We start from the raw sequence: 23,703 nt of genomic DNA, 5'->3' as shown, positions 1-23,703 counted from the left end.
TTAATTGGTTTCTACAGCCTTGTTTAATAATTTGGCTCTGTGATCACACCATCACTGTTGTTGAATGGAAAAAGTCACATGTAACAGAGGACAACATAGTACATCCATCCATTGGCCTTCATGCACAACCTGCGCAGGCAATGTGCACATGAGAAAAGCTTTAGGGGATATTTGCTAAAATGCCAGCCGTCGAAAAGGAAGACACCACTTATACACACACCAGTGCCACCATATATTATGTGGTGCCAATCCGGTAGTGATGAAGATCTTTCAGTTCAATGAAGAATAGTGCGCATCCTCCAGCCATTGCACTCATAATAATATAGCAGAAATAATACACACAGACAGCAAACATATACATATTACAGTAGAATAAAGCTGAACGAGCCATTCCTTTTATATTGCATAGCAAAGATCAGAGGAGGTCTTTGCTTTCAGCACATAGTCATACTGGCTGAAAAATTGTTCTATTTATACTCAGGATTACTAGTGAGAACACATGTACACCAGAAGCGCATTGGCCTTGGATCAGTATTCATAAGGCTCCTGAGGTGAGAAGAGGAAGGTTTGCTTTCATTAAGTAAAATCGGGGTTTTGTATTGGGTTACTTATTATAGCTAAGAAATTAAAGCAAGCAATGCTTGTAACAAGGTAGCACAATTAAGTGTAAGATAAAAAATAGAAAAAAACACCCAGGTTGCGTGCCAAAGAAGCCAATACCAGCAAGGGGATGCGTGTATTTTTAAATCTTTGGACATGGGAATGCTCAAACCTTTGCTGCCATTTGTCTTCCAGCTGTGATTATGCAAAGCATCTGTACACATTTGAAGGAGTGTGCTCATCTAACTGCATACGAAAAAAGCAAACGGGAAGACCGCAGGTCCAGAAGTACAAATATGATTCTACTTGTGGCATGCGGGATGATGTGTCGCAGACTTCCCTTTGCTACAATTCTTACTGCTTCAGTTTGCTTTCGATAAAATCCTGAATTTTGTTTACTCTCTCCTCCTGCTGATCCAAGAGATCCATGATGATGCCCATCGGAGTCTTCTTCATCCCAACACCTTCCATCTTATTCTCCAGCCTGTTCTTCACATTGCGCAGTCTCAGGGACGCATGGATGAGGATTACTGAACGGCAACAATGGGATATACGACAGTTTTCAAAACTTATAACGACAACTGTATTTATATTTAGATATTCTTTGCTGGACATAAAAAGTGACAGAGAGGGAGACACACACATGCAGGTGTTAGTCTATGAAGCAGATCGCAAAGGCATGACATCAGTCAGTAAATGCGGTTGTGTCCACATCAAGAAACCATAGCGATCTGTAAACATGGGGCGGTGGGCAGGCCGCCTGGGACGTGATCACGCTGGCTCCAGCGGCATGTTAAAGCTCGAATGCTCACTTTAACGATCATATGGAGTCAGAGAACAGAGCAAAACAACTAAAGCTGGTGAAATTCTGCCATCTTTCATAAGAGAATACTTGCCAGCGTCAGTGTATGTTCTCTTTTAATTGAGCAGTGAGTCAGAATGAGGGTTTGGAAACTTGTTCAGCTGCTGCAAAACCTCAGTTATGCTTCCCTGAGTGAGTCATTCAGGAGAGCGCTGATATGAAAAACACCGGTTAGCCAGTGTTGGCCAACTTTAATATACTGCAAATTAAAAAAAACAAAGAAAAAAACAAACAAACTTGAGTGTTGTAATTTAGATCAACTTTTAGTCCAAACAGGTTTGGTTGAGGATGTCCAGTATTGTCTATGCATACTTAAAGAAACAAAAATACTTACTTGGATTAGTTTTGGCTCCCCCTACAGTTTTGCAGTGTGCCTTACTTACAGACAGATATTCTTTTCTGGCTATATTACACGTCTGTAAATCAATCACTTTCTTAGTGGTCAACATGTGTTGAATATCCAATATCCGACCCACTTCACCATGAAGGAAATGGAAGTGACATGGTCAGAGGTTAAAAGTAATTCCAGTGAAACATGGCGAGATTTTTTTTTGTTTTTTTAAAGATCATTTCAGCAAAGTTTGTGTATACCGAGCCACAAACACCAATGCTTGTGCAAACATAACACAAAAGTTGTCCTGGCTGGTCCTTCAATACCAATGCATTACTAAATATGTTTCTTGGTGTGACTGTGGCAATGACAAAGACAAAATAACAACACTATAAAATTCACATGTCAGTATATGGTCAACAATTTTTGAAGCGGATCGAAATACTGGTACAACTGAGGATAAGAGGTTCGGAGAGAGTATGAATGAATGAATGAATGAATTAATTAATTTATACTTTTGCTTTGAACTACAACATGTATCTAACTTCATAAAGCTAACAAATGAGAGGTTGTTTCTTCATAAATTAAACTCACCAACAACTATTTAGCCTGCTATTGCTCACTATTGAACAAAATGAAAGTCTGATGGGTTTTTTTTCAGGCCAGGGATAAACAAGAAAAGGTCAAGTGTGTTAAAGAGCTTCAGGGTACATTTAGGGGTAAACATAGAATGCAAGCATGCTGAAATAAATCAAATGTATTGAGCCACGATAAACAGCAGAAAACGAGCATGAATTCCGGTGAGGTCTGAGTAGTATCGAAAATAAATGTCCATCCACGTGAATAACGAAAATATGTCAACATAAAGACTTACATAGCAGAGGGAAGGTGATGCCAAAGATGAAGACCATGACACCGCCGCACAGCGACAGCAGGAAGTAACTGGTGACCATGACGGCGATGACAAACAGAGTGGGGTTCTTCCTCTTGAAGTTCTTGATGGTGGCTTGATTTTCCCCGGCCCACACGGAACCCATGAATACCAAAGTCACGACAGTTCCTCCAAGAAACATGCCAAGTGGATTCAAGAACCTGCAAAAAGGACAATGGTGTTTAAGCCATGTAGGTCATTATTTTTAAACAATGAGGTGGTGATCAATAGCAGCAGCAGCAGCAGAAGCAGAGATGGTTCAGTGCTGCACGCAGACAGGAATAACAATGTCGGCATTCTGAGGAATCAGCCGAAAATAAGCATGGTAGCTAGCTACACTTCTTAAATTCTGGGTTTCAATCAATCTTGTTTGCTTATATGTGCCCTGCGATTGGTTGGCAACCAGTTCAGGGTGTGTGTCTCTCGCCCAAAGCAAACAGGGATAGGCCTAATCTAACATCAGTCTAAGTTTAGCGTGACTCTAAGGACAAGCACTTTAGAAAATGGATGGATGGATTCAAATGAGAATCTCAAAGTAACTTCATACCTGAAAGAATGTTATTAAATACTGCACCACATAAGGATACAACGAGGTTGCAGCAACGTTAAAGTTGATTGAGCATCTCCAATATGAGTTAAGACACTTTCTAGCTTCAATGACATACAACATGCGTGTCACTTGATTAAATGCGGAAATGGACATTTCTGCTCATTGTTGAGATACATTTTCTGTATCTGTTGATGTGACGGCTTTAAGGACTGATGACAACGGAACTGTGGGGAATATAGTCAATATTAAAAACACTTCTGATCAATACAATATCTGCCACGTTTTTGATGAACACTTTGGTCTACTAGGCAATTATGGTGGTACAGTACATTGTGAGCCAAGTATTGTAAGAGGTAGTACTCGGTATGTTTGACAATCACTCAACAGTACTGTACATGTTTTTGACTCACAATAATATTCGCGTGACTGTCTGACACTCATCATTTGCATATCACACGCAAGCATGCGGGGGATTACATAAAAAGAGCTACGAGGAGCTAGTTGTCTGTTAGCGCATGACTCTCAGAATAGCCGCTGTAGTCATGATGGGTGTGGGTGCAAAAAAAAAAAAGTATGCATGCTAATTAAACTAGCCAGTCAAGCTAGTCTGTGTTAGCTGGTACTAACCCAACGATGAGGAATACCACCACGGCAGCGGCGAAGTAGTTCGTCTGGTAGTACATTAAATTGCTGATAACTCTGTTATTCCACTTTGCCACATCTCCGAACTCTGGTTTGGCGAAGCGCTCCGTTCCGGGGTAGAAATCATCCCACGGTCTGAGAGGTGCAAGCTCCATTTTGGCTGCCATGACGTCAACGTGAAGTGATGGAAACGCTCAGCAACATCACAGAAACTGCGACGTTGCTGGTGTGCGACAGGTCAGCTGATCACTGCCGTTTACAGTAGGAGCAGTCGGACGTGACTCCAACTCTCGCGATAGTTGAAGGCTCATTGGCGGGGCGTTAACAGGACAGCAATATTTATATCTGGTTCCCGGAAGCGAGTACTAAAACATAACTACAAATGGAGTGATTTCTTTTTTTTAACCACACGTAAAGCACATTGAAGCCTATTTACACATTGTTCTTCGTTCAGTATTGAGAGAATAATGACTGTTGTTAAATAAATAAGTAAATAAATAAACAAACAAATAAATGAATAAATACACATTTTAAATACAATATTAATATCTGCGCTTTTCGTCCGGCGTTTCTACGAAGCTGCGTCGTGCTGCGCAGCTTTGACGCTCACCAACTCCCCCGTCACACTCGAGGACATGGGACCGTGAAAGTATGGCGGATGCCGAGGAGCCGTAAGTCACAATGGATGAAAATGCTATTTAATCGGAGCTAAACGTCTCGCAGTTTGACCCTAACGCGGCATGATTCAAATCTATTCCCATTTTTTCTTCCAGGGAGAAGAAAAGAAGGCGAATAGAGGACCTGACAGACAAGTTAGTGACGAATGCTAATGAAAGGGTTCTCTCTGCCCGGCAGAAGGGTTGCGTTAGGCAGTGAGGCCACAAGACATACAAATTCACATATTTTAGCCAGAGCCTGACTAAATAAACCGACCTTGCTGTCCGTCTCGAATCCCATCCAATAGTGCCCTTAACGTATCTTTATTTTGATTTACGACTCATCGTTACACCTTCTGACCACAATATTAGGTACATATGTATTTCCTGGAAGTAAACAGACCTCGTTTAAGGTGGTCCGGCCTGGTCAGGAGTCTCATCAATTTTTTTTTTTTAAAGTAAACGTCAACACTGGGAGAAATGCGATTTAAATGGCTTTGAATCGTGGGTTTTTGTTAGACAGCTAATTTACCAATTGTTTTATACATAAGCCTTGCACTAATGATGGCAAATAGCTGTTTTGTCACCATTGTAGCTGGCTGGAAAACTGACAAACAGTTGCTTAAAAATTGGAGCTTTAACTACAGTGGCGTGGATATGTAAAAAAAAAGTGCAAACACCCCTCTTCAAATAGTAGGTATTTTTTTCCACCATTAATGTGACCTGTGACCTATAAACTGTTCAATTAAATAGAATTCTAATAACAACAACAAAAAAGTTGTTGTATTTATGAGAGTTTCATCAATCAGACTATAACCTATTTTGTGTTTGGGAGATTTTGAAATGGTCTAATGAAACCATAGTCGAACATTTTGACCAGAATTTCCCAAAAGTCTGATTGGCACACCAACAGCATTGCTACACTGCTCAACACAAAATGAACATGAACAACGAAAGATGGGGCTGAGATTTGTTTTTCTTAACTGAACTGAACTGGGACCTTAGACTAAGTGTAAGAAATTATGAACAGTATGAAATAGCAGTCAGTGTGATCACCAAACAAGCAGTCATTTGCCAGAAAGGAAAAAACTCTCAGGAAAAGTCTACTAGAACATGTGAAATTTATTTCTGGTTAATTAAGAGCACTTAAAATAGTGGCAGGTGAGTGCTGGCACTGACTAAACATGAGTCTGAATATGACAGTTTATTCTGACCACAGCCACATCCCTGTTATGAGGGTGTGCTCGCTTGTACAATCACATGATCTTAAATTTTTATTTTTACTTTCCCCTCTTGAAAATATTTTTAAATATAAATTCAATTGTGTTGTACGGGTTATTAGTCAAATTGATGGTGGGAAAAAAATTGAAATGATTTATCTTGGGCTCATTTTTTTTAAAATCTCACAAAAGCTGGCATTTGTAGCAGGTCACATAGATCTATCTGTCTTACCTCAGTGGGCCGTTATGACTGTGAAACCATATAAATGTATTATCGCCTCACCACATTACAGACATTGACAAAAAATTCATGTACCGTATAACTGTAACTAATTCAGCGATCAGAAGTCGTACAGATGTACTCATGAGCGTGAGTGTGTGTTGTGCTTCTAGAATGGCTGTAGATGGTGGTGCCTGCGACTGGGACGGCCGGTGGAATCACGTGAGGAAGTTCCTGGAGAGACCTGGTCCGTTCACACATCCTGATTTTGAGCCAAGCACAGAGGTGAGCGAGGACACATAAATGGCCACGTTTACATTGTATGAACGATGACCTCATCATGCCGCTGTCTGGATGCGTGTGTCGCCTCAGTCTCTACAGTTCCTGTTGGAGACATGCAAGATTTTGGTGATCGGTGCGGGTGGGCTTGGCTGCGAGCTGCTTAAAGATTTGGTAGGAAATGGATTCACAGCAATGTGAGCACCCTCAGCTTGTTCTAACAAGCTTGTGTTGTTGCAGGCCCTGTCTGGGTTCCGCCTCATTCACGTGGTTGACATGGACACTATTGACTTGTCCAACCTCAATCGGCAGTTTCTTTTCAGGTAGCTTTCCTTTTTATTTTATTCTCACTTAGTCTTCTTCCAGTTGTCATCCAATTTTTTAAAATGTATTTATTTTTCTTGGTCAAAGTAATGAATTTCTGTAAAGATACTACAAAGTATATAAAAGTAGTGCTGTGTTGATGCCGGGTCAAATATGTTCTTGTTTTTTTTTTTGTTTTTTTTTTAACAGAAGCGCCACCTTCAGGTCACTTCCTAATTGTCTGTCGTTAATTGCACATCTCACTGCGGAGTATGTGGCTTGGGCAAACTTGGGTGTTGACCGCACATAGGGATTTGCTTTTGTTAAAATTGAAACGCCAGTTAAAAACTCCTGCCATTGTATTTTCCACCAGCTTGTATTTTGATTGGGTGTTTTAGTCTATTATGCCTAAATGGCTTTGTTTATACATTGTTGTTTTTACTTGGGTTAGCAGCAATGTTTTTAGTTGCCTATGTTAGTGCAAGATCTTCCATTGATACTTGAATGATGCATGATTAGTAATGTTTGAGGCACCTTGAGGGTGCCTATGGCCTATGACCATGTTTGTTTTCTCTCATTGTTGATCCCATCTGTTTTTGTTTTAACTTGTTTCACCAGGCCTAAAGATGTCGGACGGCCAAAAGCAGAAGTGGCTGCTGACTTCATCAACAGTCGCATCCCTGGATGTAAAGTTGTCCCGTATCCTATTTTGGAACAAAGTTTCTTCATCTCTAATGACAATGACCTCAGCATATTTGCATTCAACTTCAAGCACATGAACTTGGTTTTGATTCCTCATGAGTTACACATTCAGTCACTTAAAAAAAATCCAGGATTTTGACGAGTCCTTCTACAGGCGTAAGTGTGTTTTTGCCTATCAGACGTCACCTTGAGCAGTGCGAGTTAAGTCAAAGGACTTTGAACTCCTTGTCTCCCTGCAGAGTTCCACATCATCGTCTGTGGGCTGGACTCCATCATCGCCAGGCGATGGATGAACGGCATGCTGGTAGGAAGCTGCGCTCTCTTTGACCGATGCTCATCAAGCTCAGTAAAATGAGATTTAGCTCATTGCCATTTTTGCTAAGTTTAGATATCCCTCCTGAGCTATGAAGACGGAATACTGGATCCCAGCTCCATCATCCCCCTCATTGACGGAGGCACGGAAGGCTTTAAAGGAAACGCTCGCGTCATTTTACCCGGCATGACGGCTTGCATCGACTGCACACTAGAGTTGTACCCGCCGCAGGTCAGCCTCGCACTCAGTTACTCCTTTTTTCCGTCACCACACTTTGAAGGGCATGAGCGGGACTTGTCCAGTTGCATTTTAGCAGCTACGAAGACGACTCCAACTTTCTCATTTTACAATACTCAGGTTCATTTCCCCATGTGCACCATTGCGTCCATGCCGAGGCTCCCCGAACATTGCATTGAATACCCCAGAATTTTTCAGTGGCCCAAAGAAAAGCCATTTGGAGGTATGGAAGTCATTTGATCCTTTCCGTGTTGTTGGAGTAATCACTGTCACATTCTTGTTCTCTAGAAACCAGTTTGGACGGCGATAATCCCGAGCACATCCAGTGGGTGTTTGAGCGAGCGCTAGAGCGAGCCGCACAGTTCAACATCACAGGAATCACGTACAGACTCACTCAAGGTCAAATCCATTTTGCGTTCTCACTAGAACTGACAGCTTTTGCATTTTTGGGTGCTGATGACGGTGCATTTTGCAGGAGTTGTAAAGCGGATCATTCCTGCCGTGGCGTCGACGAACGCCGTTATCGCCGGTATGAAACTGACGCATTTCTTGGTGTTCGTCTTTCGGCATTTAGTCTTCTTGACTTTGGAGAAATACATAATCAGCCCTTGGTTGGTCTCCGTGCCTAATTGACTTTTATCTTGCACTACATCAGATTTAAATTAACGGCAAATGATGTTGATCCTACACTGACAAATGTCCAAAGAGGTATTAGGTCTTCATTCTGGTTTTGCTGTTTCCTCATTTGCTTGTGTTGTTTGCAGCTGCCTGTGCAAGTGAAGTCTTTAAAATTGCTACAAGGTCTGTAGCGGAAGCTTGTTTGGAATCATTCTGCTAAATCTATGGCTTTGTCAAACACACTTCACATCCCTTTCTTGTTGCAGTGCATATATTCCTTTAAATAATTACCTGGTCTTTAACGATGTGGACGGACTCTACACTTACAGTTTTGAAGCTGAGCGAAAGGTTTGTTGCCCAGGATCTTTCGCGTTTTTTTTCCCCCCCAGACGAACAATAACGCAGCCTTGTGCCGTGTGTGTGTTTGTGACGGGCAGGACAACTGTTCAGCGTGCAGCCAGGTGCCTCAAGACCTCCAGTTCCCACCTTCTGCAAAATTGCAGGAGGTCTTAGAGTACCTGACAGAGAACGCCTCCCTGTGAGTAACACTCAACACCGTTTCCAACAAGCCAGAAAGAGCAGTTAATACTGTACTGTCATTTCCGGACACTATGATACTACTTTTTTCACACTTTGAACCCTGCGGCTTAAACAATGATGCGGCTAATTTATGGATATTTTTGGGCAAACCAGATTCATGCCGCTTATACATTTACAAATCCATTCATGGGCGCGTCACGATTCTCTGTGCCCAGGAAAAATTATGACAACCATCACTATTAGCAAAATAAGAGAACTTCTCTTTACAGACAAAAAATACATGTCTGAACACAGGAAATCCCAATCTGTCAAATTACTATGTGGATAATACCTCAACTTTTGAGTGTGGATACCAGAAAAATGGGCGACCATATGATATGATAACGATTTTTTTTTTTTGCTTCCCGATGATACTAACCCTTTCAAAATAAGATAAAGACCGTTAGAACATTTAGGGACCATAACCACAGCTGATTCACTGAGATTCTGTCAGATGGATACCCCGTTATAGGAAATTAGGGGCATGGGTTATGCAAATGAGGGCTCCACGGGTATGTGACGTCATTTAGAATTAATTCTAATTCATCAACATGCACGGTGGTGAAGAAAAATGACCAGTATGTAAAAATTAAATGACATGCAAATTAAGTTAACTACTAACTTAAGTTACTTTTAATGTTTACAAGTGCTTTTGGGTAGCCATGTTTAGCCAGTTGTATTCATTTTTTAAGTACGATACATTTAATCATTAATAACTGTTTGTTTTTAAGATTACGATTTAAGAGTTTTTTGAATTGACTTGTGCAATACATTTGAATTGAAGTATATTTTATGTTCATCTATTTAAGCACAGTGTTAATGCTGAAACTGCATGATGTTACATAATAAATATAAAATATACTTTTGAGGAATAATACATGATTGCTTGGGTCTGCTGTGCTACTATATTGTAATATTGATCATTATGGTAGTACTTGGAAAGCCACATTTTTTAAGTGGAACATTTGAGACCCACTGGACTAATTAACATTTACATGCCGCAAATAGGTTTATTTTTGTTTGGGCACATAACGTGGTACACTGAATGTAACCAAACTGTTCTGCTTGGTAAAACCAGAATATATTACATTTGTATTATTTTCCAGACAAATGAAATCTCCGGCTATCACTACAACTCTGGAAGGCAAAAATAAGACTCTGTACTTGCAGGTAATGGCAGGACATAATTCAGCATGTTACTTGCATTTGATTTAAAACTTGGAAAAAAAATACTAATTTACTTTTATTGCAGTCTGTTAAATCAATTGAGGAACGAACAAGGCCAAATCTCTGCAAAACCTTGAAAGGTAATAAATGGCAACTCTTTTTTTGTCCTTAGGCTGCTTACATCTACACACTGGGTTTATGGATGTATGTATTGATTTTCATTTGTCTCATCATGCAGAGCTTGGCTTGTCGGACGGACAGGAATTAGCCGTGGCTGACGTCACCACGCCTCAGACAGTCCTCTTCAAGCTCAATTTCACTGCCTGAAAGCCGCTTGGAACGCAAAACACTGATGTGACCTTTTGGCTTCCCCTGTCACAATGTTACTGTAGCGCATCTGATTATGAGTGTAAATAGGACAAGTCAATTCTCATTAATCAGATAACAATAATAATATTGTTTACTTGTGTGTGGGTGCCCATTGTAGAGTTCTTCCTGTCCATCCAATGAGAATGATCATGTACTGTACTGCAGGTTCATTTTGACTCAATTGAAGATTCATGGTTCAAGATTCATTCATTTATTCAGGTTGCAGCGGCAACAGATCAGCTTCATATTTTACCTTCTAAAAATATGTCGAATAATTGAGATGTTGGCTTTTTATGCTGTAGGCTCACATAAGAGAAAGACAGGTGGCCTAAGTTTTATTCACCTTTTAACTGGAGGAAAGTGACCAAATTATTAAACCTTTCATAAAAATATGAGAAAAAAGTCAGTCAGAACGGAAAACTTGTCATAGGTTGAAGAGGCCTTAAATGTGTCTAAATAGGAGAGTTGGGGGGGTGGGGGTGAGGTCTGGAATTAAATTTGGGATACCAAAGTGACAAATGACAAACTAAGGCTTTCATGTATGTGGACTACTGTATATCTAATGCTGAAAATAATTTAAAGAAAAAAAAGTGACTTTTATTTTGACGCATGCCACAATCAATCCATTACAATTTGTATACACTCCACGGCAACGATAAAGTTCCAATACTACACCACTATATTGTCAGAAATATCTACTTAAATTAAACGAAACAATAAAACAGTGTCATACTTTTCCTGTTGCCAGTATGCGGTCAAATGCAGACCTTTTTGTTTTGAAATAACGCTTCAGAGTTTGGGTCAAACATCCTGTGTGACATCATCATAGTAGGTAGTTCAAGTTGGAGTACTTGGCAGAAGATCAAGTCATTGCTTTTGCTGTCATGTTGTGTAAATAACATTTTCTATCTGTAGTCCAAATGACGTTGCTTCGTTCCTATGGCGTCGATGTAACTTATATTTACGTAGGTCGAAACTATCACCGACCTCAGCTAAGTCAGTATTAGAGTTTTAATAACAGGAACAAACAATATTAAAACACGTTTAGGGCAAAAATATCTAATCAAATGACAGCAGTAAGTAGCGTACCGTGGTAAATGAGCGTGCTTTGTGCCGTATAATGAAGTTCTTGCGCTGCTACGCAAACTAGCCCGATGCGCGACTAGACCCTGTGAACTGGCGACGCCCTGCATTTGTTCAAATTGCGACACCTGATGGGCAAGTCGAATGCTGCAACATAGCATTTCAAAATGTATTAAAGTGGCCATATGCTATTTTAAGATAATCACATTTAACTATAGTATAGGTATATGGTCACATATTACCTTCGGCACAGTGGCGATCTAATTTCTTATTGAGAGTTATTTTGGTGAATATTTTTTAACCCTGAAGACACCTGTTTGACTAAAACCAGAGGCAAGATGGTCGCCTGAGCACTGCAGCTGTCTCTGTCTAGCACCATGGAAATTTCCTCAGTTACGTTTTTGAATAATTTACCCCTGCTTGAAGAGTTAACTTTCCGTGTCTGACCATGCCAGGAAACAAGAGAGACAAAGATAAGGAGACTTACAGTGTATACACACACAAGCTCTATATATATATATATATATATATATATATATATATATATATATATATATATATATATATATATATATATATATATATATATATATATGTGTATATATATATATATGTGTATATATATATGTGTGTATATATATATATGTGTATATATGTATATGTGTATATATATATGTGTATATATGTATATATATATATGTATATATATATATATATATATATATACACACACACATACATATATATATATATACATACATACACACACACACACACACACACATATAAATCCATCCCAGCTGTCAACGTCACAGCAGGGAGGCCGGCATTGTAATATTGCTTGGTTTGTCAGTTCTGTTGTCTGAAACGGTGACCAATACACATTACTACTCTTGTTCACTTCAACCTGTGAAAATATAAAAGCGTTCTGCAAAATATTTCATAGCTCATGTGTGCAAAAATCATGATCACCTGCGCAAAACACCAAAAAATGTTCCTGTCTCTTCTTTACTTACATAGGCTGAAGCGGACACGAGCATGAATGTACACATTGTAAAGAATACTGAGACGAGGCCACCAGGGGAGAGGCCCTTCGGACTCATCAAGGAAAAAAGCATCCACAGTGGAATTCCTACATCCCGGTTCTCGTAATGTTTAAGGGTGATATTGTGTCTAAATGAAATTGTGATACATTAAATTTGTCTTGACAAAAAGAGCTTCCTACCATACAGACATGCGGCTCCATGCCGTCGAGTACATTTGCTACACTTAAGCTGCTCATTTACTCATTCTTTTTTCAGACATGGAAAGGCTAATCGTTTTGTGACGTTTTCAGAGGCTGAAGTGAGTCTAAGTAGATATGTCCACATATTGGGGCCGGTTGAAGTTCAACCGGCCGGCCCCGTTGAACCCCATTATTTTGACAATTTTAGTCACGTATTTATTTATAATGACTGTGAATGCAAAAGGGTGATCGGTCCCGTCAACATGTAATGAGGGGTGCGCGGCCATCTCGCTCATTACAGGAGGCGATTCTGAACTAGTTCGTTTTGTACAGATTTCTCAAAAACAGATTGATAAAGGTTGAAATGTAAGGTAATATCATTTTCCTGATTAAAAAATAAATATAAATAAATAAATAAGTGTGTGACATTGCATCTTTAAAAAAAAAAAAAAAAAAAGACTTCGTTGTAGTTAAAGGGATTGGTTGTTTCCTGGTTGAGTATTAGACACAGGAAGCAAGCGAGCAGATATGGCTTCTGCCTCATTCGCAGACGACTTGACTTGTTCAATTTGTCTGACAATTTTTACCGATCCGGTCACTCTTCTTTGCGGCCACACTTTCTGCAGAAAATGTCTCACGGCCTATTTGGACACACAGCACCAGTGTCCGCAATGTCGATCGCCGCTGGCCAGCGGGAAGGAACTGACGGGCTTATCTACCAATTTCGTCTTGCTCAGCCTTGCTGAAAAGGCCAAACAAGCAGACGGAATCGTCAAAGAACACATTACAGCAAAAGCTGAGGTAAAGTACGGCAGGGCCAGTATTAGTTAAGTGTTCACCACGCATGGGTCTTTTTTTAATTAATTAATTTAGTTAAACTTGTGCGCTTGTGTTTTATTCTCCGTCTCGACGAGTGTGGGCGTTGTTTGCAGTCTTAGTCAACAGTTTGTTGCGACGTTATGAAGCGGAAGCCTAACATTCTGCCCGTCCACACCCCCGTTATTCCTGCTTGCAAAACGCCAAGGCCTGCACAGTCATATTTAGAAGTTTGCTGACTGAAAATAAAATGCAGCCTTGTTTATGTGCAAGGTGCTGTTCTGATGTGATTAACTCAATCTGATTCGATCTGATCTGTATTTTCTCGGACGATACTACTACTACTACTACTACTATAATACCAACAAAGTACTACTATTACTACTACTAATAATAATATAAAAATAAACAAAATGGTGTGGCATGTCTCGAGACTAAAATGTTGACTTCGAGAAGGTGCAGAAGGAAGCAAAAGCTTATCTTGTCCCTCCTTACAATCAAAAGAATTACCGAAAAACAACGTGTGTTTGTTAATGTTCACTAACACGTATCCTTTTTACCTTTTAATTTTCACATCACAACTTCACACATCAAATTCTCCCAGAAACCTACAAACCAGAAAATACATTTTTAACAAAATAAATAGAAACTAATGTAAAAATAAATACTTAAATTGCCACATACAAATAGATCACATCTAAACCAAATCAGCTTTCTAGCCCTGCATACATGCCCTTGCGCGACTATTAATTTAAAGCTGCATTTGAATCCCTTAATATTATTATTTTTTTGAAAATCTCTACTTCAAGACCATTCCAGAGCTCTACCCCACAAACTGAAATACAGTACATGCTTAACACTAGTACAGACAGTCGGTAGGTAGGGTAACAATATTTTGATTTCCCAAAAATACTGAAATGATACTCAAAGGTGCTATATATTATAACTCTAATATATTTAAAGTAGGGTTGAATGGTACTGGAAAAACATGCAGTATGCAATATGGTTGTTGTAAATTGCAATATTGATATTTAACATGTACCCAAAGAAATGGCATCTTTATTTGCAAACGAAAAAACTTTTTTTTTTTTCATATGGAAAAATATGAATGTATTCTTATCTAGTTATTCATTGTTAGTAAAGCCGGCTGAGCTGCATTGTATTTGTTTACAGAGTAAACTATGTGTGGGAACCTTAACTTTTAGCCACAGAGATGCTGAACCGTAGTTAAATAATTGACATGCTGCTTGTTACTGCGATTGAGAGTCCAAGACAAACTTGCCAATTGAACATGCGGCCCACTTATTTCCTCAAAGGTTATTTGTTGTATTCATTGAACTCCAATAAGTTTCCAATATTTTTTTAATGAACATAAACATGGCAGCGACAAGCTGTAACAGATGGCGGTCAAAAATCGTTGCCTACTTCTGGTTTCAACACATGCCGAGGCAAAGGAAAGCTATTACTTGAATAGAATGGAGCAATTAAAGTGGAAATCAACCCAAACACATTTTTTTCAAGACCATGTTCCCAGCAGGCCCACTAGTTGAAACAGCATTCTGATTCATACTGCGTTTGTGGAATATGAGTTAAGCAGCAAAATCCACCTGTTTTTACTCATCTCAGGGGGCGGCCATTTTGTCACTTCTGTCGAATGAAAATGGCATTCCCACTACTCAGGGATCAGGTAACGACCAATCACGGCTCAGCTCCAGAAAAGAGGTGAGCCGTGATTGGCATTTTCCTGAGCCTTGAGCAGTTGTGATTGTCATTTTCAGTCGACAGAAGTGACAAAATGGCCGCCCGCAGAGATGGTTAAAAAGGGGTGGATTAACTCTTATTCCACAAATGCAATATTTTCATAATGTCTTGTTTCAACTACTGGGTTTACATAGAACATATTCTTGAAAAATATATGTTTGGGTTGACTTCCCCTTTAAACAAAACTCATTTATAAGCTGCGTAACACTATACACGCATATTCTGTTCCTATAGTCCGGATTTCTTAAACAGACAAGTGGGTACACCCCCCCCAAAAAAAACATGTCTGTTGTAGCTGTATTAATCTTCAAAACTTATTCTTTTGACAGGTTGCTGAAATGTGCCTGGAGCATGATGAGAAGCTGAAACTGTACTGTGTGACTGACCAGCAGCTGACTTGCATCATATGTCGAGATGGCGAGCGGCATGAAGGACACACATTCAAACCCATCAAAGAAGCAGCCACATCTCTTAAGCGGGAGCTGGAGGAGGGACTGGACCACGTTCCTGCAGACATCAAAGCTTTGGAGCGCTTGCTATACACTCAGAGGGCGAATATCAACGCAACTAACGACAAGTCTTGCCAACTGGTGAGGCAAATCAGTGCGCACTTTGGGGAGATGCACCAGTTTTTGCGAAAAAGAGAGGAGGAGCTGAAGAATGAAGTGAAACGCCAAGAGAACATTGATGTGGAGCAAATGACTAAGATGCTCAACGCTATCGAGGCAGACTTGTCCCAGAGTAAAGAGCTACAAGCTAGGGCGGCCTCAGCACTGGAAATTTCGGACCCTGCGAAATTTTTAAAGGGCTGGAACGAAGGTAAACACGCAATGCTTCAAGAAACATTCCGGCCGAGAGCGAATGATTACTCAGTGGTGGAAACCTCGATGTCCCTGGGACCTTATGAGACTCACCTGAAGTTTTTTGTTTGGAAAGAGATGCTTCAGGTGATAGAGCCTCGAGAAGAGCAACTCACGCTCAAAGATGAGGGGCTGCATACCGTGTCTTTTGACCAACGCAGTCTGCTCCATAGTTCCCACATTCAAACTCAACTTCTCCCCAGAAACAAGTCCTATATTGATCCATGGTGTCAGAGTACGCCTCTAATGACTCCTCGACGCCATGGCTCCCAAGGACCTGTCATGCGTTCTTATCATGGATTTGCCACGAGTGTGAATGAGTTCACTTCAGGGCAGCACTACTGGGAAATAGAGGTTGGCCAGATTGGCCAATCTGGCTTTTGGGAAGTAGGGATACAGGATCATATTATCACATATGACGGTAGAAATCTTTCAACCGGTTGTCCAGAAGGATTAACTCCATTAACGCTGCAAAACATACCACGGAAGATCGGGATCTATCTGGACCTCTCATCCCAGAAACTCTCTTTCTACGATGCAACCAACATGACACATATTCACACAGTCAGCACGAAAAGATCTTTAGCAACCTCAAAGTCGGCATACCTGAAAATGAATTACGCAACATCAAATACCATCCCCTTTACAGTGTGCTGGTATTAAAGCACGCTTGGGTAAAAACAACCACAGAAAAAAGAAGAATTCAAAATAGTTGCACTAATGGAGTTGCAAAACTCAACACTAATTACAATATCATTGCTGTTGTAAATATATTATTTTGCATTATACAACGTTGGCATGGAAACAGGAGCTCATAACATTCAGAAAGAGATTCTCCAACTCTGTTAACATATTCTAATGTAGGATTTTGATTATTTGAATGTTGAATTGAAAATGATTATTTGTTCTCCCTGCACTATGTATAACAACCAAATAAACACCTTTTCCCTGCACAATCTGGATATATTATAAGAATTTCATACTGCCACCAGAATTGTCCTTCAGACATACTTTTACTCTATTTTCATGTCATCTACAGTAACTGTGGATTTAACGCAGTAGCTGGGCGGATGGCTCTGACAGATACCAATGACTTCTAAGCCATAATATTCGCTTGCTATTGTGTGAAAGTTATCATTTTGATTGATATTGCCTATATGAATCAAATGTTCTTTACTAAAGACAACTGTGCATTCAGATCAATTCAGCAGTGATGTTAGGGTCTGCACCTATGCTTCGATGTATGTGCCGAGTAATCAGCAAAAATTCAGGCGAAGTGTGTTTCGCAGCGTGGTTACTACTGCAAATTAGGGCTGTTCGATTTTGCCTAATAAGAAAATCCCAATTATTTTTTCTCAAATCCGATTTTACGATTACGATTTCTTTGTAAAATAAAAGAAGTAATGAAAAATGAAGTATTTTGAATGTCTTTTATTTAAACTTATTTTTTCTTTCTTTGAACTCAAAATGCCAGTAAATTTAATTTAATACACAGAACAATCCATTGGGATTAACAGCACTTTACTTACACAATAGATTTCAGATCTGTTCTTAATTAAACCAATAATGAAAGAAGAAAGTGCATATACCATCTGAAACCATCTCATCAACATGAGTCTGTAAAGAAAACAGTCTGTCAGCAAGTCATTTTGGCAACCAGCTAGTGATTAGCCTTTCACCTTTCACCCTGGTCTTACTTAAACATAAATCAATGATTAGTGCAAAACGGCCCCTCAATAAAATACGGATGCATAGTCCGGCTGCACCAGAGGTTCGTTTAGGGGAGAAAAAAGGGGACGCCTTTCAGACGTTGAGTTAATTGCTCACGAGTTGTATTGTACATGCGGGGCACACACTACACTACAGATCTATTTTTGCCCGATTTATTAACACTTACCTGAGCAAAGGTAGCAGAATCGCCGGTAGGTAGCCATGGATGCTATTGTTGTTGTTTTCGAAGTGCGCGCTCGTAGGAGTAAGCGGAAGTGCAGAGGAAACTACGGTGGCTTAGATACACCAAAAATAACAATATCGAACGTGCCGATTTGAACGTTTAGAACATCGCTTTATCCAGAAAATTCAGTTTCGGTTCAAAATCGCTTAATCGAGCAGCCCTACTGCAAATATAATAAAGTTTGCCCTTAAGTGCTGAGTTAGCCAGGGGTGGCTGGCCACCATGTCGTTTAGCTCGGACCCTGCTTAGAAACCGTTATCCATGCCTTTGTTACATCTCGGCTGGATTACTGTAATGCACTTTATATTGGAGTCAGCCAGAGCTCCCTCAAGCATTTCCAGTTGGTCCAAAATGCTGCTGCTAACCTTCTGACTTTAATAGCCGAAGGTAGACCATAACTTTGATTCAGGCCTATCCTTTGACTGGGTCCATGTACATTTTAGAGTTCTTAAGATTTTTTTTATTTGTTTTCAAATCTTGAAATGGTCTCGCCCCCCCCTTAAGTCCCTGAGCTCCTCCACCCTAACTGCGGACCAGACGCTACTGGGGGTACAGAGGACGTAGTGGAGGCTCAGTGGGGATCAAGCTTTTTCCGTTGCCGATCCCTCCCTTTGGACTGACCTTCCGTTAAACGTTAGGCAAGCCCCCTTTCTGTCCATCTTTAAAAGTCGTCATAAAACGCATTTTTATTCTTTGGCGTTCGACTCAGCATGAGACTTAGGATTGTTTTAGGGTTTTATTGCGTTTACTATTTTTATGTTCTTAATTTATTGTTTTAATTGTCTTTGTTTTATCTGTCTGTTTTTACTTTATGTACAGCACTTTGTATGCAGCTGTGGTGGGTTTTAAAGTGCTCTATAAATAAGATTGAGTTAAGACTGGAGAGAATCTCTCACCAACCAAAATAGAAAGTCAGCAATTAAAACAATTTTAATGCCCAATACCTTTGTGAGTGATATTTTAGAACGGATATCATTTGTTCCAAAAGCTGTACACTACGTTTCCGATTCCTGTTCAGCATGGGTTCGCCTCCCTCGTTTTGTCCGAATATTGCTGTTACATCTGATGAATGAGATGATAGAAGCAAGGAGTCTCCTGACTCTGACCAGTTTTCTGACATGAGTGATTCCAACCGGGAATATGATACATCACGTTGAAGCACTACTGTAAACAGTTTAAATGTTTATATAGAGCTGAAAAAAATAATGAGTTCTCCACAATACTACTGATTACTGATGATTTGCCGGTGTACTGCTTCCCTAATTCAGCGGCTTGTTGTCCTCATTCTGCGGCGTATGAAGCCCTCTGGCGGCCATACATAGCCACCATCCCTGAGGCGGAGGCCACGATCTATCGGTCCGGGTGAACGGCGAGCCACTGCTCTGTTGCTGGAGACTACTCGTTCAAGTGAATATGACGCTGCGAGCGAGCTGTGCTTGCACTCGTGAATTTTTTTTTCTCCATTAATCTTCAAAATTGCATCCATTAGTACGTTGGAAATTGTAAATATAGTTCAAGGTTGTTGTCAAACATTATTTTGCTTATCATATATACCGCATTTTTAGGACGATGATTTTTTGGCGACGGCCGGTGGGTTTCTAAAACCAGGAAATGGGCGCGTGCAGCAGAGTTCCTTGCTGCATCGCTGTCGGCCAATCAGATGACAGTGATGAATGATTACTCAGTGGTGGAGCTTTGCCCCAAATGGCCGGCAGTTTAGATCCACCTCCGAGATGGTTCTGAAAAGCAGTTCCTTTCTAATTGTTCGGCTCTGAAAAAGTCCAATGGAAAAGCGAACATCTGGGGCCAAGCGAAACCCTCTCTGTATGGAGCAGGGCTAATGGAAAAGCTCGGAAAGTGTCCAATTCGCAGCGGCCAAATATGCATCATCCGCAGGTATAGATCTTGTTGTAGTTCCATGTAAACGTACTTTGCGCGCGTTGATCTCCTACATGGACTCCAGCGAGTCAGCTTATGCTTCCGCTGTGTGACCATTTAAAGGGAATGAGAGGAGCTGCTTCCACTGGCTGGAAAGCAAGTTGGATGTGTTCATGCCCGGAAGCGCGCTAACCTCCATTTCTGACTCTGTTCATCTACAAAAATACCAAAATAAAGAAACCTCCGCTAGATTTGCCCGTGCAATCAAACACAACTGCATCAACTTCTGTTCCTGATTCATCTGTCAGGTGTATCTCAGTCTTATATGAAATACAAACCCAATTCCAATCAAGTTGGGACGTTGTGTTAAACATAAATAAAAACAGAATGCAGTGATTTGCAAATTATGTTCAACCTATATTTAATTGAATACACTACAAAGACAAGATATTTAATGTTCAAACTGCCAAACTTTTATTGTTTTTAGCAAATGATCATTAACTTTGAATTTTATTGCTGCAGCTTCATTATAATTGGATTTGTACATACAGTAGCTTTTGAATGACTGAAAAAAAAAATAGTTAAATCAATAGAAAAAAATCACAATTACGGCATTACCACAAATTTGCTGCTTGGCCCCAAGTGTTGCCACATTGATATGCATATATGTTTACGATGTTAATATAATCCCAAATTTTGTGTTTTCATTTTTGTTTTAATTTGATGTACTGGTAGTGTCTTTGGAGCTAGATAACACTTTGTCAACAGCACAGAATGTGCAACGTACCTTAATATGTTCTTTGGCTGACAAACTCAAAACAGTTAACTATCCTTCCTGCATGAAAATGCAAATCTCTCTGCTTCCATTATTTTTCATGTGGTTGAAACGTGTCAAGGCGCATAAGTGACGTCACTCCCCCAGACGGGAATGTGACTTGTGAACTCCCAGAATGCAAGCCGCAAACACTTTTTCCCCTTTCTTATGTGTTCTACAATGTACCATTGTTTGCTGTGTATTTATCCAGGAATGGGGTCTCCTCCTGTATTTTATTATTTGTTACTCATTAGTTTTGAGTGAGGGAACACCGTGATTGAAAAATGCAATTCCTGTTCAAGTTGTCAAATGTCACTTACTGCTGCACTCGAGGCAGATAATGGCACTATCACTTGATAATAAATAGTAAGTGGCAGTTAACGTTCAGTGAGCGGATTGTCACCAGTGTTTACAGCTACACACCAATGAATTGTTTCCTGTCTTGGCAAAGTAACTGTAGGCCGATGACTAAACTTTGGACCAGCGGTCTTCAATCCTGTTCCTTGAGGGCCGGTTTCCCGCCTGTTTTCCGTTTCGCCCGTTTGCAACACACCCGATTGAAATGATGAAATAATCATCAAGGTCTGCAGAAGCTGGATAGCGATCCTGATTCTATGAATCAGGTGTGTTGCAGCAGAGAGAGATGGAAAACATCCAGGAAACTGTCCCTCGAGGAACAGGGTTGAAGACGCCTGCTTCGGACAACAGCAATGCTGCCAGCATCACTGGGTCCATGGTATGGTATAACTAACAAGTTGCCCGACTGATACAGGCAGTTTTAGTCTGTGGCAGGCTCACAGTGACCAAAAAGCTGCTTGGCTCAGCATTTGGTCTTCAAAATCTGAAAGACCCTCAACATGCTCACAAGAAGTAGAACTACAAGGAGTAGTTTCCTTGGCTTATAAGAGTGCGCGCTAAAATAAAGTGACTGCTGCAGATTGGAAACAAGGCAGCATTTTTATGTGTGAAAAACCAACAAGTATGCAAAATAGATACATGCATGTCTACAGTTTGTACAGCAGCGGTTCACATTGTGTGCGTATATTCGCCATGCGTCCTGGACACTCTCCAATGTAGTGTGCGGCTCACAGAGCTGTCTCAAAGATGACCAAACTCCTGTCTGCTCCGTCCGCCTCCCCGCTACTGAAGTTGGGTCGGCTTCTGCTGTTATAAGCCTGAAACACATGCGTGCAGCGTTAGCCGAGGTTTTCCTTCTGTTTCTTTTGGACACCTCGTGCGCCCTGCTCTTGGTCAGTGAAGCCGAGCTGGTGTGGTTTCTAAAATGCGTCAACTGTCTCCAGAGACTTGCCTCTTTAGCTGCCTCCAGCATGGCCGCAGCCTCCTCCTTGCCAGTCTGCTGCACCATTTTATGGAAAATAGAAGAGGGGTCTAGGAGAAGTGTGTATGGCTCATCGTAATCGTGGATTCTCCCTGCATCAAGAACCTGGAGCCAGTAAGTTAGTAAGTTGTGCTGAATGTGGCTTCATGTGAGAAATTTGTATACATTGACCGAATATGACTGAGGGCCAGCACCAGGATGCGATCGCTGTCTATGATGGTGTTGAGGCGGTGGGCGATGGTGAGCACAGTGCATTCCTGGAACTTCTCTCGGATGGTTCTCTGGATCAGTTCATCTGTCCTGCAAACACGGAAGCAATGGCTGTTAAACCACAGTCCGTTTCAGCCTCCCAAGTGAACCCAGAGGGATTAGTCAGCGTTTTTTTTTTGCACACGTCAACAAGCCGAAGAAATCAGATCTCACAAAACAAAACGGTTTGCTTCGAATAAGCAGGATATATTAACATAAAGTGCCCCAAGTACAGTTCGCCATGTTTTGCTTTCCTGCACAAGCTTGATAAAGACACTTATTACTATCAGTGACACATGGACATGCGTAAGTTGTCTATCCTGCTGCAGGATAGTAGTATCAGCAGCATGCAGTGGTTCACTTCAGTAGATGTAAAAAAAATTGTGTGAAAAGTGACGCGGACTAAGTTTGAACAGAGAGGGAACTAAGGCTTATGTAAGACCTGAACAGGTACTCCTTCAAATGCAGTGGCGTGCCGTCAGGGTCTTCAAAACCTTCTCTTGCAGGCCCAAACACTATCAAAAGCACATACCTCCATTTACGACTTTAATGAAGGTGGTAATAATTTATTTTCAACAGTCTTTTGTCTTCATTTCACAGCGTGTGTCTTGGCCACGCGTCTTCCAGTCGTTTGTGGGTTGTTGTTTTTTTTGTCCAATCAGATTTAAGCTTTAAAGTGTTGCCGAGCACATATTATTTCATTTTGTGCGCCGTAGTGTTGTCGCGATACCAACATTTTGACCTCTATACCATACGTGCATAAAATACCTCGATACTGGTACCGAAAAGGTACCTTGAAAAAAATCTAAAATCAGCAAAAGCATCAAAATGAAAACTGACAAAAGATCTTCAAATTAAAAAATATATATATTCATTCAAAATACTACGAAATGCTTGATAGGAAAATAACATTTAAACAGTGTTAAACACTTGCACACATTTGCACACGTGGGGGAGTGAGATAAATATATTACAGTTTCTTTCTACACTTGATTATTTATATTTACAGACTACAGTACATGTACATTTTAAGAAAAGTAGTTCCCATTTATTCTGAATGTTTGCTGTTAATGTTATACATTAACGGCTACATTATGCCGCCGTCTCTGTGTGACCTACATCTTTGTTGCAGTAACGCTGAAAAT

The 23,703-nt window shown here is 40.4% G+C and overlaps 4 protein-coding genes across 6 annotated transcripts in view; 2 read left to right on the top strand and 2 right to left on the bottom strand.

Annotated features, from left to right (window-relative positions):
* Positions 1 to 4: 4 nt before the first annotated feature.
* LOC147153447 (PRA1 family protein 3-like) lies at positions 5 to 4,196 on the bottom strand. Its single transcript, XM_086029958.1, has 3 exons — positions 3,902 to 4,196; positions 2,668 to 2,885; positions 5 to 1,130 (listed from the first exon to the last, which is right to left on the bottom strand). The coding sequence occupies exons 1-3, from the start codon at positions 4,081 to 4,083 to the stop codon at positions 955 to 957; spliced, it is 576 nt and encodes a 191-aa protein (XP_085886084.1). The 5' UTR covers positions 4,084 to 4,196; the 3' UTR covers positions 5 to 954.
* Positions 4,197 to 4,240: 44 nt separating this feature from the next.
* On the top strand, positions 4,241 to 11,315 carry uba3 (ubiquitin-like modifier activating enzyme 3). 2 transcript variants are annotated; one of them, XM_086029937.1, is made up of 18 exons: positions 4,246 to 4,587; positions 4,690 to 4,728; positions 6,186 to 6,297; positions 6,385 to 6,465; positions 6,532 to 6,614; positions 7,213 to 7,293; positions 7,409 to 7,452; positions 7,536 to 7,600; positions 7,685 to 7,840; positions 7,967 to 8,069; positions 8,135 to 8,245; positions 8,322 to 8,375; positions 8,611 to 8,647; positions 8,731 to 8,812; positions 8,902 to 9,002; positions 10,150 to 10,213; positions 10,296 to 10,350; positions 10,449 to 11,315. In XM_086029937.1, the coding sequence occupies exons 1-18, from the start codon at positions 4,568 to 4,570 to the stop codon at positions 10,535 to 10,537; spliced, it is 1,377 nt and encodes a 458-aa protein (XP_085886063.1). In that variant the 5' UTR covers positions 4,246 to 4,567; the 3' UTR covers positions 10,538 to 11,315. The 2 variants fall into 2 exon arrangements, with proteins under 2 accessions (XP_085886071.1, XP_085886063.1); XM_086029945.1 differs by lacking the exon at positions 4,690 to 4,728 and having other exon boundaries at positions 4,241 to 4,587.
* A 2,067-nt stretch (positions 11,316 to 13,382) lies between these two features.
* Positions 13,383 to 17,739, top strand: trim108 (tripartite motif containing 108). Its single transcript, XM_086029853.1, has 2 exons — positions 13,383 to 13,688; positions 15,794 to 17,739. Exons 1-2 carry the CDS (start codon positions 13,416 to 13,418, stop codon positions 16,985 to 16,987), a joined length of 1,467 nt encoding a protein of 488 aa, XP_085885979.1. The 5' UTR covers positions 13,383 to 13,415; the 3' UTR covers positions 16,988 to 17,739.
* Positions 17,740 to 21,908: 4,169 nt separating this feature from the next.
* The window catches only part of abcc4 (ATP binding cassette subfamily C member 4 (PEL blood group)), a 39,455-nt gene continuing 37,660 nt past the window's right edge, over positions 21,909 to 23,703 (bottom strand). For both annotated transcript variants that reach the window (XM_086029842.1, XM_086029832.1), the window contains exons 29-31: positions 22,504 to 22,609; positions 22,280 to 22,414; positions 21,909 to 22,145 (exon numbers count right to left, since the gene is read on the bottom strand). In XM_086029842.1, the coding sequence (XP_085885968.1) occupies positions 22,056 to 22,145; positions 22,280 to 22,414; positions 22,504 to 22,609 (331 nt within the window). In that variant the 3' untranslated portion in view covers positions 21,909 to 22,055. The remainder of the gene's footprint in view (positions 22,146 to 22,279; positions 22,415 to 22,503; positions 22,610 to 23,703) is intronic.

Source organism: Filicampus tigris, chromosome 1 (assembly GCF_054856515.1).
Source record: "Filicampus tigris isolate MCC_2025a chromosome 1, RoL_Ftig_1.0, whole genome shotgun sequence".
Taxonomy (NCBI): domain Eukaryota; kingdom Metazoa; phylum Chordata; class Actinopteri; order Syngnathiformes; family Syngnathidae; genus Filicampus; species Filicampus tigris.
This window is presented reverse-complemented; position numbering and strand designations above follow the sequence as displayed.